Here is a 14691-nt window from a genome sequence, read left to right as displayed (position 1 = left end):
GACATAATAATATAGGTGAGCAGCTGAAACTGTAATAGAGAAAAAGAGAATTTGGTGCTGTTAAGGACTATGTCAGCTCCCAGTTGAGGAAAAACAGGTAAGAAAGAAATGTAAAGGTAAGAAAGGAACTATGTAAACTTTAAGAGAGTAGCTTTCTTATCTGTTGGGAACTATTCTTTATGCAAGTAAAAACATTAACATTAATCGAGAAAGTGAAACAGCAATGTAAACTTTGGCACAAAAAAACAGTTATTACAGTAACTTTGTAAAGCACTGAGTAGTACCATAATTCTAAACAATAATTCACAAAATATAATCTGGCATATATTCTGAATGCCTGATCTTTTTTATATGCATAGTAAGAGACAATTCCTGAATTTTGATGGAATTATTTGGTATTTTTTGCATGAAAAGTACTTTTTCTATAACTCAGAATCTAATAAGAGTGCATAAACTAGGAGTAGTTTGTCTTTCAATAAAGTCTGTTGCCTGAGGATGAAATCAGGAATAATGTCCCTGTTCCATGAAGAACAGTCTGCTTCAGTGCCAGCACTGAAAACCTTTCTTCGTTCCAAATCCTCTACAAATGCCCTGCAATTGCTAGTCTTATAAATAACAACAAAAGAGAAATCAAAGGTGATAAATAAATACAGAAACATGTCAAGGAAGACAAGGGAAAAGCTAAGAAAATAATTGAGGACAAACAGAGAAGCAGAAGTTGGATAAAAAGAGAACAATCTTTTGGATGTGTTCTCAAAGGAAGAAAATTGCGTCCTAATTGGGGAAGAAGGGCAAATGAACCAAAGCAACTAGGGAGAGAAGGGAAAAAATGCATGAGTGTAACACTGGAGCCAAGAAGTAGCACAGGACAGATTTCAGTGATTTTTTAAAAAACTTTTTAATAGCATTCAGATGCTGTTATATCCTCAGATCTGGTGTAAGCAGCATCTCATAAAACAGTGATTTTACTCACTCCTTAGCTACATCAGTTCTTCCTTACAGCTTCAGACTTCTCGTTCCACTTGTGTGCCTCTGTCCACAAAATCCAAGGAGAGGCTGCCATGTCTGCCAGTAAAGACAACGTGCAAGTGCCCAACCATAGTGATAAAAGTGTTTCAGAAGTTCAGGCAACTCCAGAGTTAAGCAGTGGCAAGCAGAGATTTTCAGTGTCTTAATTGTGAGCTGCGAATGAAGTGCCTATGTATCTATGATATTCTAGCTCTAAAAACCCATAAAATGCATGAATATTATAAAATGCCTCTGGATCTCTGCAAATTGCAACTGAATAGTGGTGTTAGGAGGCAGGTGGGTCTGACGCACAGTGACTGCAGCACTGTGGCTCCGTCTCGTAGTAGAGCTGAGAAGGAAGCAATTCTTTTACATCAGTGCAACTCTTACTTCACTATATGCTTGCTTTTCTCTGAATATGTCTCTTTTTATAGCCTTAGAATTCTGTCCAGGTGAAATCGGAGGCTTTATTGCCTGATGTTTTCTGATCCTTCACAGCTTGATTGAGGCAGGAGTTTTGGCTAAATTGCTTGATATCTGGATGTCTCGGAGAATTAAGTCAACAAGTTGTAAGGCATCGCTTTGCTGCTAGAGCCATCTCATACCGCAATATATAATATCATTCAGATCTTCTGGATCCCAGTCAAGTCCAGGATATCTAGCTCTTTCACAGTGCTTCTCCCACGACACCCCTCATGATATCTCTCAAGCGAAGGAGTGGTAGCTATTTGTGTTCACTTTAACCCGTATACCACTTCATTATAGCCACCTGTAAGAGCTATTTGGAGAACAGATTCTTAAGCTCTCTAGTGCACTGGCATCATCCAGTTAAAAGAAAAGGAGGCTATCACCCAACAATTTATACACTTAGACATTGGAGATTCTCTGCTGGGTATCTAACAGATGATAGCTGTAGAGGAATAACAGCTAGTTTAAGACAACTGGCAACTTGGTCTTCTTCAGGTCTGAAACACAAACAGAGAAGCAAGTTCATGTGGAAAACATTTGCTCTAAATTCAGCCCCAGAAGAAGAGAATTAAAGGAATTTTAGATTACATATTAGTTCCAATTCTGGCTTGCCATAGGAAGAGTAACTGGTTGCTTATGATTCTGTGCTTGATTAAGCCAGTCCTATCTGTCTCTGGCTGCATATTTCCACTCCAAAGTGTTTGCTTTCCTCCCTTGCCTTCACACCAGCACCACCATCGTCTAGCACAGCAATAAACCTTACCAGGGAACTAATCTGGCAGAAAACTAACCTAGTAAAAAAATAGTTCCTCCCTGGTTTAGCTCCCAGATGAGCTTATCTCGGTATCTGACAAGTACAATTGCATTGAAGTAAGGACTTTGGGCTTGTCTAGTTTAGAGAAAAGGAGGCTGAGGGGCAACCTCATTGCTCACTGCAGCTTCCTGAGGAGGGGACGTGAGGAGAGAGGTGCTGAGATCTTCTCCCTGGGACCCAATGACAGGACACATGGGAATGGTTCAAAGCTGCACCAGGGGAGGTTCAGACTGGACACTGGGAAGTATTTCTTTACTGAGAGGGTGGTAAAATCCTGGAATAGGCTTCCTAGAGAGGTGGTCGATGCCCCAAGCCTGTCAGTGTTTGAGAGGCATTTGGACAATGCCCTTCACAACATGCTTGAACTTCTGGTCAGCCCTGAAGTGGTCAGGGAGTTGGACTAGACAATCGTTGTAGGTCCCTTCCAACTGAAAATACTCCTCTTCCCTCCCCTTCCCTTCCTCCCCTTGCCCTCCCCCCTTCCCTCCTCCCCTTCCCTCCCCTTCCCTTCCTCCCCTTCCCTTCCTCCCTTCTTCCTTCCTCCCCTTCCTCCCCTTCCCTCCTCCCCTTCCCTCCCCTTCCCTCCCCTTCCCTTCCTCCCCTTCCCTCCCCTTCCCTCCCCCTTCCCTCCCCTTCCCTCCCCTTCCCTCCCCTTCCCTCCCCTCCCCTCCCCTCCCCTCCCCCTCCCTCCCCTCCCCTCCCCTTCCCTCCCCTCCCCTTCCCTCCCCTCCCCTCCCCTTCCCTCCCCTTCCCTCCCCTCCCCTTCCCTCCCCTCCCCTCCCCTTCCCTTCCCTTCCTTCCCTTCCCTTCCCTTCCCTTCCCTTCCCTTCCCTTCCCTTCCCTTCCCTTCCCTTCCCTTCCCTTCCCTTCCCTTCCCTTCCCTTCCCTTCCCTTCCCTTCCCTTCCCTTCCCTTCCCTCCTTCCCTTCCCTTCCCTTCCCTTCCCTTCCCTTCCCTTCCCTTCCCCTTCCCTTCCCCTTCCCTCCCCTTCCCTTCCCCTTCCCCTTCCCTTCCCCTTCCCTTCCCCTTCCCTTCCCCTTCCCTCCTCTTCCCTCCTCTTCTCTTCTCTTCTCTTCTCTTCTCTTCTCTCTCTTCTCTTCTCTTCTCTTCTCTTCTCTTCTCTTCTCTTCTCTCTTCTCTTCTCTCTCTTCTCTTCTCTTCTCCTTCTCTTCTCTTCTCTTCTCTTCTCTTCTCTCTCTTCTCGTCTCTTCTCTTCTCTTCTCTTCTCTCTCTTCTCTTCTCTTCTCTTCTCTTCTCTTCTCTTCTCTGTTAGAGAAATTAATATGTACAGGAGTTACAGAGCCTGTGTGTGCCTGTATCTGTCTCTCCTGAACTAAAAGGCATTTCTCCTTTCTTGGAATGAAGACTCAGAAAATGCTCTTTAGGTTATCCCATCAAATATACTTTGTGTGAAGGACCTTTAAAGAGGGTCATAATTATTACATCTTTAGGATAGGAAAGGTCAAAGAGATGTAATAACACATCACTGATGACTGTATAATACAAGAAGTAGTTCTCAAGTGCTTTAGAGCAGCAACTCTGCTGCGGTCCTAAATCAAATGAATGAGTAAAAAATGTAGTTAGCTACTAACAATAATTAGCATAATAAGAGCTAATCTTTAAGATTAAATTAGTAGAAGTAACAAAACCATCACAAAAAAGTCTGCTGCCGTATTCAAGTATTGAACAGGTCAGTTAGTTATCTAGTATTTAAGTTCAACAAAATGGTTTCAAAGGGAACATACCTCCCTACCTACATAAGGAAACCAGAAAGTAAGGAAGTAGCAGGTGATATCAAGGAAGGGGAGGAGGGGGGGAAGGTTCAGTATAAAATTATGGAAAAAAAAGGTGAAAATCAAAGGCATGCAAGTGAACTTGTGAGTCTGTGGTTCTTGTGGTATGCAAAGAAAGAGATTAAGAATGATTGTGATTTTGTCGGCAACTTGAAGTATTTCTTCATCCCTAGAGAAGTTATTTACCTGTTTGTCTGAAGTAAATACAGTTGCAGCCTTATCTGAAACTGGGTGTTAGAAGAAAAAGGTGTCAGAACAAAATGGTAAATTAAGCAGAAACAAATTACTCAAAGAACAAAAGCATTCATTCCAGAGCACTGCAGGAACATAAGAATGAAATGGCTGTGCAGCTAACAAAATATACAATGTCCCATTAAACTGGCTGGAGCCTGAGTCTCTTACTGGCTCTAGCCCAATTTCTATTGTAGAACAAAAAGTCATTTTCCTTGCTGGTTACAAGATTTTCTGGAAGAGTATTGTTAATAGATGTTACTTTATGCACTGTTCTACCTAGTTTTAGGTAGTCTTCTCCACTTAAGTTCTCTGTTTCTTGATGGAAAAGAAAAAGTACTTCTGTATCTCATCCACTAAAGAAAAGGATATTGATACAGACCTCATTTGACAGTGTTTTGAGATTTATTGGTAAAAAGCAGAAGTGTGTGTATCTCATTGGTGTATTCTGTTTGAACTGGCAAGAACTCATACGGTAAAGGCAGCTCCTGCACTGTTATGAATATACCACCTAGTAATTTTCTCTTGAAATATGCTTGAGTGATTTTTTTTACCAGCTAAAAAGTGAAAATTGCTGGGTTTCCTACTTTCTGCATGAAAATACTGTAGAGAGCATGGACATATAAAAAATATTAACTCCAAATAATGGTGTGGTCTTTATTCCTGTGTGTTTCTGAAATAAGATAGAGACTAGAAGCTCATAAGGATTCATTGTAAAAACTGAGACATCACTTCTTTAAAAAAACTGCTGCTATTGTTCACTTAAAAATGTCATGCCAATTAGGAGCTTCCTTATTCTCTTAAAATTGTTAAGTATTTGAAGTGGTGAAAAAAATAAATTCTCTCTCTTTATTAAATTTTTATATCTAATTCTTCAAAGTAGGCCAAAGAGGAAGATAGACTTAAGCTTCCCCACAGTTCTTGAATGAGCATTTCGATCTGAGTAAAGGGTCACCGCTCATCTTCTAAGAGTAATGGTTCTTCTTCTTTTTCATTGACGTGGTGTTTTAAACCCATCTCTAGGTGTGCAACCTATTTCATCCATGCAACACAAAGAATCATGACAAACAGCTCTTTACCAGTGTGCAACCAAGACATTTTCTCCATGAAGGATTTTAAAGTTCATTTTCAAATTTAATTCAGGAAATTTTATCTAAGTTGATCATACTCTGGTAGATCACTACAACATTTTTCTTCTCTAAAAAACAATCAAACAAAAAAGAAGTCTCCATAACAAACCCATTCCTAAAAAACTGATTATTAAAACAGTATTAATTTTTGCCTTGCTTCTTCAGACCCTGATTTCAGTGCTTACTTCATCACACTTTAACCTTCATCTATTTTAAAAATGTTATATACAAAGTTGTATGTTCCTTAGCAATTGCAGGTATACCATAGTTTTTAAAGCCTGGCACGAAGACCTTATTTCTTCCTTTCTGGTACTGCAGCCTAGAAGTGAAAACTCCAGGCCATTCATCAATGTCTTCCTACCGTAGGAATAAGCAGTCCCAAATCACATCTCCCATTTTTGCCAGTTCCATCTCATTCCCATCACTGTCAGAATTATTTTCACCTTCTGCTCCTTTCAGGTTTTAAATCCTCTCTTCACTGTATTAATACAGATTGATTTTTATTTTGAACATCTACATTGGCATAAAAATGCCATAAGATGATTTAGTTCAAGGATTGCTCTGCTTATCATCAGGATTCTCTGCAAATTGTTTTCAGTAAATTTGACTATGTCACTGAAAAGAACATCTAAGAAATATTTTTTATAACTATTTTGGTTTGCTTCTTCATTATAAACTGTATAAATTATTCAGAAATATGGTTCTGTTATATAACTGTACATATGTATAGAATCCAGGTCCTTAACTTAAACGAGTACTACTGATTTCTGTCCAGAAAAAGCCTAACAAATTCTGTATAGATATCTACTCTTCTTGCAGTGTAGAAATTGTACACCTTTTACCTTTTGAGTAGTCAGGCTCTGATAGCATTGATTAGTTGTTCTTTTCTGTTACAAAAGGTACACAGAAACCTGCACAACAGGTTGTGGGAGCTTGTTTCACTCACGGCTTTGTTTGATTACAATTTTTGGGATTGATCGGGAACTTGAAGCTTTTACTGAGAAAGGCCAGCTCCTGTATTCAGTCTTCTCAGTGTTGATTGTGGAGTGTGCTAAGCACTACAACGCTTACCACTTACACAGATGTGGACAGTTGTTGAAATACCACACAGCTTCCAAAGGCTTAGTACCTCGTACCCAGCCTTACTTCCCCATTTTATTTTGATACGTTGTCACTGTGTCTATCTTTAAATCATCATTATATGTTGTTACCTCACTATTTAAAAGCTGTGAATGTTGGTTCTGAGATATTAATTCAAACAAGTCAAAGCTACCCTGCCAAGTTTGACTTTTCTGTTTCAAGTTCATAATTTTTGTAATAAAACTTTGTCAGAAAGGATGTAATACCCAGTATCTAGGTATTTAAACTCAGAACAGAAAATAAAATTTTATCTCTATATATTCTAAAATAAAGACAGACTGGTAAAATCGTGCTGTTCACTTTCACTGTCAAAGACTATAATGAGGAAATAATTTACTTACATTCCTTCTTGCACAGCGAAGATCATTATGTGAACACAGCTTTCAGAAACTTCTGTGAAGTAAATGCTACTATACGTATTTTACAAGTAGGGAAGCTGAGTCAGAGAAAGGTTCTCATGGCTTAGGCATGACTGCATACAAATTTACAGCAGTGCTAAGATTAAGGCAGAAGAGTCAGTAACTATCAGGTATTGGCCCGGTAGACTAGAACACACTCCCAGGACACATTCTTTGTACATCGCAGAAATTCTTTTTGTGAACTGCAGTGCTGTAATTATGCAAAGAGCACTTTAGGACAAAAAAACACCAATTTTTGGCTCAATGGGTTTACATGCAGCTTCAGAAGCTTGCTCTCACTACCAATAATACTCATTCAAACAGACATCTACTCAGGCCCTGATTCTCTCTTAGGCCACTTTGTACTGTTTGGACAGTAGTGGACCAGATAATCAAGCCCTTATAGTATAGCATAAGGACTAGTTCTTATAGCAGCCTCAGAGACCCTTACTAACTTCAGTGAGGCTTTGTACTAGTGCAGAAATTAATTCATGTCGAACTAATTGCAGGACTGTGGCCTAAGTAAGAAACTGGTCTAGCTCTGTTTGCTTGTTATCAAGTTGTCAAAAGGTAGTGCTCATTAAGTGCAGAAACAAAGGGTCCAGATGGATTCTTTATATCTGAGAACGTGTTTCCCGTATAAAAACAAAATAATCAGTAACACTGCAGTGGAATTTAAAACCTTCTGGAAAAGAAGCAAAACTAAAGCAGATCTTTAAATGAAGAATAATTCATAGGCCCTTCCTCTTTGCAGTTTATGATCTACTTTTACATAAAAAAATCATTTATGCAAAATGCACTTTGATTACCTGAGTCTACACAACGTGAATGAGACTAAAACTAATGCCTTCTAGTCCCACTGCTCTCTTCCATGCTGTGAAGACCATGCTTGATTCTGATCGTGCTCTACTCTGTGACACTGAGATTTTTTGTGCTACACAAGACATTTCTGGACTCCTCTAACTTAATCTACCTGCTGAAGTCCCAAACAGCATGGTCAGACAAGGGTCACTAACATGAGACTTATAGCTGTTTCCTTATGTCCGCAGATGGCAATAAGCTAGTGTAGGAGGCAAAACAGCATATTTTAGCTAGTAAAATTTGGCATGAAGATATTATCTGCTGTACAGATGCACCAATCTAAAATCTGATTTAAAAAAACCCAAACCACAAAGTGATTAAGAATTGGAACTAGAAGTTTCCATAAGTGTTCAATGTTACAGCATTTTCAGGACACATCCAAGTTCTAACACGATCTAGAAGTGAGCTTGAATGCTCTGCTGCCTAACATCGCTGAGGATACAGATTCATGAAAAGTTTTAGGAAACTTGAGTATCATCAAAAAGGGCAGTCCCACTCTTCTCCAAGGCACATTCCTACCTATTCCTTCATGAAGGTACCAACACTTGGCAACCATGCACACAAATTACCGCAAGGAATTGACCTGGCTGAAAATTAACCCAGTAAAATAAATACTTTTTACATCAGGATAAATTCTCTGATCCAACTTTCTATACAGCCACAATTAGCACAAATGCCAGTACTAGACAGTGGGGAAGAACATAGAGTCAGGAATGGAAAGGATATGTAGTTGAGTTTCACCATCTGTATGGTTAAGTAGTGTTCCAGATCCTGGCTGGATATAAAAAACCTACATGAGACAGGCACCAAACCATTTGACATTCAGTAAATTGTAACCAGTTCACAGAATCACAGAATCACAGAATGGTAGGGGTTGGAAGGGACCTCTGTGGGTCGTCTAGTCCAACCCTCCTGCCGAAGCACGGTCACCTACAGCAGGCTGCACAGGACCTTGTCCAGGCGGGTCTTGAATATCTCCAGAGAAGGAGACTCCACAACCTCAATGTGTGTCAATTAACACAACCTCAGCTGTGTCAATTAACTAAATAGTTAACCAAATAATCAAATAAAGCAGTTGGTGCCAAGTACAGAACAGGCTCTACGAAGCTCTAGCTGAGAAGTTTAGGTTCCCATGTCAGCCCATCTGTGGCTTCCATCTGTAAATATATCTCAATCACCATTTATCTGTTCCCAGAAAGATAAATGGATCAGGGCACTCCCTTACCCCACTCCCTCAGGCATTGAAACCCACCACTTAATGATCCAGTAAGACCTTTCACCCCTGATTAGCTGTTTCTTTGCAAGTGCCTGTGTTTCTGAAGGCAGGCCCATGTAAAGCTACTTACCCTCTGATGTTGTTTTGATGTGTAAAGACCTAACCATAAGCGGATTCTCAAATACATCTGGATTCTCAAATACGTCTGTCCAGGTTATCTCATTCAATCTGAAGCACATCTACACTATCAGGCCCCACAGAGTTAACAGACATAGACAAGACTTCTGAAGGTTGGCAGCTAGTATGTGTATGCGTTGCAGCTATGGTTACACTCAAAATCCCAGTAGTCAAAGCACTTGGCTACAGCAGCAAGGGCTCTTTGCTTTTCATTAATGCAAAAGATGTGCCGTTTGCATTAATTCCGATTTTAAAAAGTGGCAGCATGAATAACCTTCAGAATCCGCTACAATGAAAAATAATTTAATGGCTTCAGTAGGCCTGCTCGTGCTAGTGGTTGATATTTGAGAGAGCAAATCAGGAGTGCAATCTGGGACATGATAAAAACTGCATGTTACAATCATATACATCAAGTAAGTACTATACAGATATTCATGTTCAGATGTTACTATTACTTTAGAAGAGTAAGTCATGATATCTTTTCTGTTTCTTCAGGTGTAATCATTGGATTTTCTCTCCGATCATATAAGATGAGCTATCGGGAAGTCAAATACTTTTCATTTCCAGGAGAACTACTCATGAGAATGCTGCAAATGCTGGTCCTGCCACTAATTGTATCCAGTTTAGTCACAGGTAAAAAAAGAAACAGGTTTTTCTTTTTGTTCTTTTAAATAATTTGTTAAAGATGCACATGTCAAATCATAGAAAATGAACATTTCTTGTCCTGGAAGTGTTACAACCTGCAGAAAGTGATAATTTTGGTATTGCTGTTTTAGAGAGAATGTAACCAAAGATTTGAATTAATATACAAAGAAACTAAAGATACTTTTCCCAATTCCAAGACAATCTAACTGTACAAGTTACCATATGTAGCTGTTATGAAACTGACTCTGTACTCCACTTTCTTCTCTTACTTTCTGAACAGCTGTATTCCTCTACAATGTCCTGTTGTTATCAAAGATCATGTATTTCAGAAAAATAGTTCCAAGACCAAAGAAAGTTTAAAATATTGATCATGGGCAATAATCCGTGCCTGTAAACCCAGATCTGTAAAACGTCTGTCTACCTCCTAATATTTTAGCAACAGATTAGAAACAGTAGGTGACACATGGGACAGATTGGATACTTTGGAAGGAACTCCATTCCATCAGTTCCGATTTGCTATCTTCTGGTCAGCAACTCTGTTAAGTTTCAAGCCCTCTTTACTAAGTTGTTCCTTCAGCTAGAGATATAATAATTAATTTCTTATGATGGTGTATGTCTTATCATTCCATCTAAGTCTCATGGAAGAGCTCTCTGATTTTTTATGAATGTTCAGGGTGTACCTATGATGTATTTACCCTATGAATTATCCGAAGAAAAGAAAGCGTGGACTTTGGTCTATCCTCAAATCAGTGGCACATCTTGGACAACTTGATCAAAATCACCTAGACCTAGTATCTAAACACGTACTACACTACCTTAATTGTCAAAGGATCCGGAGTGTATTAGCTGTTCTCTATTTTACTGATTTTCATATATTTTTTTAATGAAGATCTCCTCTTACAAATGCAAATGATCATAGACTCCATCTTCACAGATACCAAAGATAGCATGTATGTATATAAGCTGTTAATACCACAGCAGAAAACTAGACTATTCACAGTTACAAAATCATTTGCCTTCTCATATTTCAAGGATAAAGTAAAGCTTGTTTCTATACACACATATTATATGGATACTGAAAGCTTAATGCCCACTGAAATGAGAGAGAAATTTATAAATCTTGTAGGGGAACCAATGACAGATTTTATTCCCAACCAGTGTATAATTCTGTTACATGTCATATCTCCTTGCTGTCTTCTTGTCCCTTTCACCTGCAGAATGCCCCAGGTTGGCTAGACACTGATAGAGCCATTAAAAGTAGAAAAGGAGAGGCATCTACCCTTCTTCAGTGTCAGCTATGACAGGCACTGCTGCTTCGTTTTGTGGGATGAGTTATTGCAGGAGAAATAACCTGCTCAGTTCTTTGTACCTCTACATCCATATTGATTCTCTGAGATAGCTCAAGGTAAAACAGGACATTAGGTAGGTCATCCTATACAAGTCGTTGAATTCACTTTCAAAATTCTAAGCAGAAACCTTTTGTTCAGAGGAAGATGAGGAAATGCACCTCAGAGAGTCATACGTGTCACAAGGAGCTGGCCTTGTGATAAAGCAAGCTCATTTGCTGTATCACCAGGTCTCAGAGATTTTGTGAAATACCAGAACAATGAGTTTCCAACTAATTCTAATGTCCAAAGAATTTTCCGTGTCTGGATTCAAACAACATACTTCTTTTTGATAGCTTTTTTTTCTTTTAAATTCTTTGGAGCCCTTTATCCTTTTTTATGTTCTTTTCTCATAGCAATAATTTCCTTTATTACATAAAGGCTTTTGGCAAAGAGAAATCTTATCTATCAGTAAGATTTGTCTTCTTATCATACAAATGCCTTGCAATATTAAGTGGATTATTCTTAGAGTTTCCCTTTAAAGTAGAGGTGGTGATTTTCAAGGTGAATAACAACATTTTAAACTTCTTTGGTTGGGCAGGCAACTATCAGAGAAAACTCTGCAATTCACAAATGACAGCTTTCATTCTTTTTAAAAAAACATCAAATAGAACAGGACAATGTCTTTTTTTCATGGGATTAAAAGACATTTCCCAGTTTATTGCTAATAACTGTGGAAAATCTGTCTTCTACACTGACCAATACCTCATTTAGCTTAATTTTTTTTTTTTTAAGATGCTCCTACATGTTTACTGCAGAATCTCATCTCAAGTAATTATACAGGTATTATTATCCTCAGAAAGATTCCTCCAGGCTCATGCACACTTATAATCTTATTACTTCTTCCAGCTGTAAATTATCTAAATAAATATTTTTGCTGTTTGTAGGCATGACAGTGTCTCTCAGATATGATGTTCTGGGTTTCCATTTGTATTTATGTAAATGTGCTCAATATAACTGGTTATGACAATATTGAAACGTAAGCTCCTCGAGGTATTAGCAATGTGCTGGGGATAATTACACTGTTTCACAGATTTTGTGAATGTCAAAGTAATTAGAACAATAAAAACAAAGTAATAATTATAGAAGCTATGGGCTTTATGTAAGTGAAAGATAAATTGATAAACTGGACTACTGCTATATGGGTAAAAAGTTCTGTTGGTTATTCACAAGCCCTTGGGAAAGTAAACTGTAAAAAGTGATGTCAACCCAGTCACATTTCTCTATAGTCTGTTTTTGTGTTTTCATGAAATAAACAATGCAGAATCACATTCAGACAATTTTACTCACATTTGCCTTATGACTTACCACTCTTGCATGTGGCTCAAGCAGCTATGCAGTTTTCTCCATGATTGTATCTTCTGATGCGTATGTTACCAGACATGTATCAACATCTGCTTGGGAGAAAATGGAGGTTATTTGCATACTTTTCACCATCTTTTGCTGTTTATAGGAAAACATAATTATATTAATATCTGTATTCTTAATCTTTTGTGGTTTAGACACAAATCCAACTGCATACTCTATGCTGGTCTTTACTCTCTGCAGTCTTTCAAATGGGAGAACTCCTAAGTCAGCATTCCCAATCAGTATCTCTTACAAAGTCAAAGGCAAAATTAAAGCACATTATACAGGAGGCAGCATAGATAAACAAAGAAATAGGTGAAGTTCCCATGTGGATTATTTTGTGGCCAAGTCTGGCCCAAATTCTTATACAAAGACAGGGCTGACAATTTTGCTCCATTTCTGTTTTGAATTTGCTGCCATTACGGGAGTCAAAGTATTTTATACCTTCTTATTTCCTTATAAGATGAAGCACTTGACATAAACAAATTTCTGAACATAGTTTTTTTAAAATATGCGTTGTGCCTAAAATATACACATATGATAACAATTAAACTTGTCATGAAATAGGTAAAGACTGCAAGATTTGCACTAGCGTTAAGAGCACTATACATTAACATTTTTTGAGCTGTCACTGCAAGATCATAATGAAATTGAAATTCCAGCCCTTAAAACTGGCCCACAAGTTTTATCTGAGTGTTTGAATTATTCACTGACTTATAAGGGCATCAGAACAAGGTACCTTTTCATAACCAAACCATATCTGTCCTGAAATCACATTCAGAAAAATGATTCATGATCAGTCTTAATAAAAAACATAGTGGGATCATAACATATGTGACACGTATTAAAGCTAGGGGTATTTTATAAGGGTTATTTGCAAATATTTTGCACAATTTTGGTCACAGCTCAGTATAATAGACAGGCTGCTTCTCCTTCCCCAAAATTTTGGAAGCTTGGAATTTGGTAGTACAGGGACCACTACTTTTAAATGCAAGAAAACTAGTATTAGATTCTGTGCATTTCTTTCAAATATCTTTGTGTGGTCAAGTAGAGCAAAGCATAAAAAACCCAGTGAAGATCTGAGACAAGTTTTTATTGCACATTGCAGGAACAGAAGAATTTTTTTACCAACATAAATCAAGCTGGAGAAAGAGAAAGGGAATGTAGAAACAGTGAAATACCAAGGTCCCTTGCTTAACAAAGATTATACAGCAGGTCAGCAATAACATAATCAAGCAAAGATCCTGATCCTGATCATGATGATCACTAGATGATAATGCTTATCCAAACTGTTAATGGGGCTAGCACTAGTGTGGTGCAAATGGATCTTAATCACAGACCAGGATTTTGTGTGTAAGATTCTGTACAAACACAAGGAAAAACACCGTGTATCTTCTTACACAAAAGACGGCTGCATAGTAAGAACGGTTTAGAAGACAGAGCATGGAATGTTTACCTCAAAGAAGACAAACATATTAATATGTAGTCTGTAGTGTGTCTTTGTTTATATTCCCTCCCCTTTCTAATTCAAATAACAACATGACAGTCTTTCATGGATTCTACAAGATACAGAAGCTTCCCTGCCTCTGATGCAGCCTTTCAGTAACTGACTGCAACACTGATAACTGCAGGAGACACAAGAGACTTTCCTTCGGGCAGGCTCAGAGACATAAGGTTTTCTCCCCAGACTTACCCAACATGTTCATAGTATTTGCCACTACAAAAACTATAGATAGCATGAACAAAGCATAGAAAACTGTAATTTCGATGTGTGGATGCCTCTTAACTAACCTCGGATGTATGGATCACGCTTTTGATTTCAGCTATCAAAGGAGGGCAGTGAATGGTGACAATGTTAAAAAGCAGTACTAAGGAACGTGGTCTGTCTCCTCACTGAGATAAAAACAAAGGCACATAGAGTGACTCAAGTAATAAAGCAAAACACAAGTAGAGATCACAATTAACAGCCACGTTGCAGATGCAGTTACTTGAAATTATCTATAATGAAACAAGGTTAATACTCAAAGAAGCAACTGTACTTGAAATTGTCTTCAAGACACTCCCTTACTTAAGTCAGGA

At 38.6% G+C, this 14691-nt stretch overlaps 1 protein-coding gene across 1 annotated transcript in view; it reads left to right on the top strand.

Annotated features, from left to right (window-relative positions):
* SLC1A3 (solute carrier family 1 member 3) overlaps positions 1-14691 on the top strand; it is a 69830-nt gene that overhangs the window by 11186 nt on the left and 43953 nt on the right. Inside the window, exon 3 of the mRNA XM_009943647.2 lies at positions 9731-9868. Coding sequence (XP_009941949.1) covers positions 9731-9868 — 138 coding nt within the window. The remainder of the gene's footprint in view (positions 1-9730; positions 9869-14691) is intronic.

This window comes from Opisthocomus hoazin, chromosome Z (assembly GCF_030867145.1).
Source record: "Opisthocomus hoazin isolate bOpiHoa1 chromosome Z, bOpiHoa1.hap1, whole genome shotgun sequence".
Classification (NCBI taxonomy): Eukaryota; Metazoa; Chordata; class Aves; order Opisthocomiformes; family Opisthocomidae; genus Opisthocomus; species Opisthocomus hoazin.
This window is presented reverse-complemented; position numbering and strand designations above follow the sequence as displayed.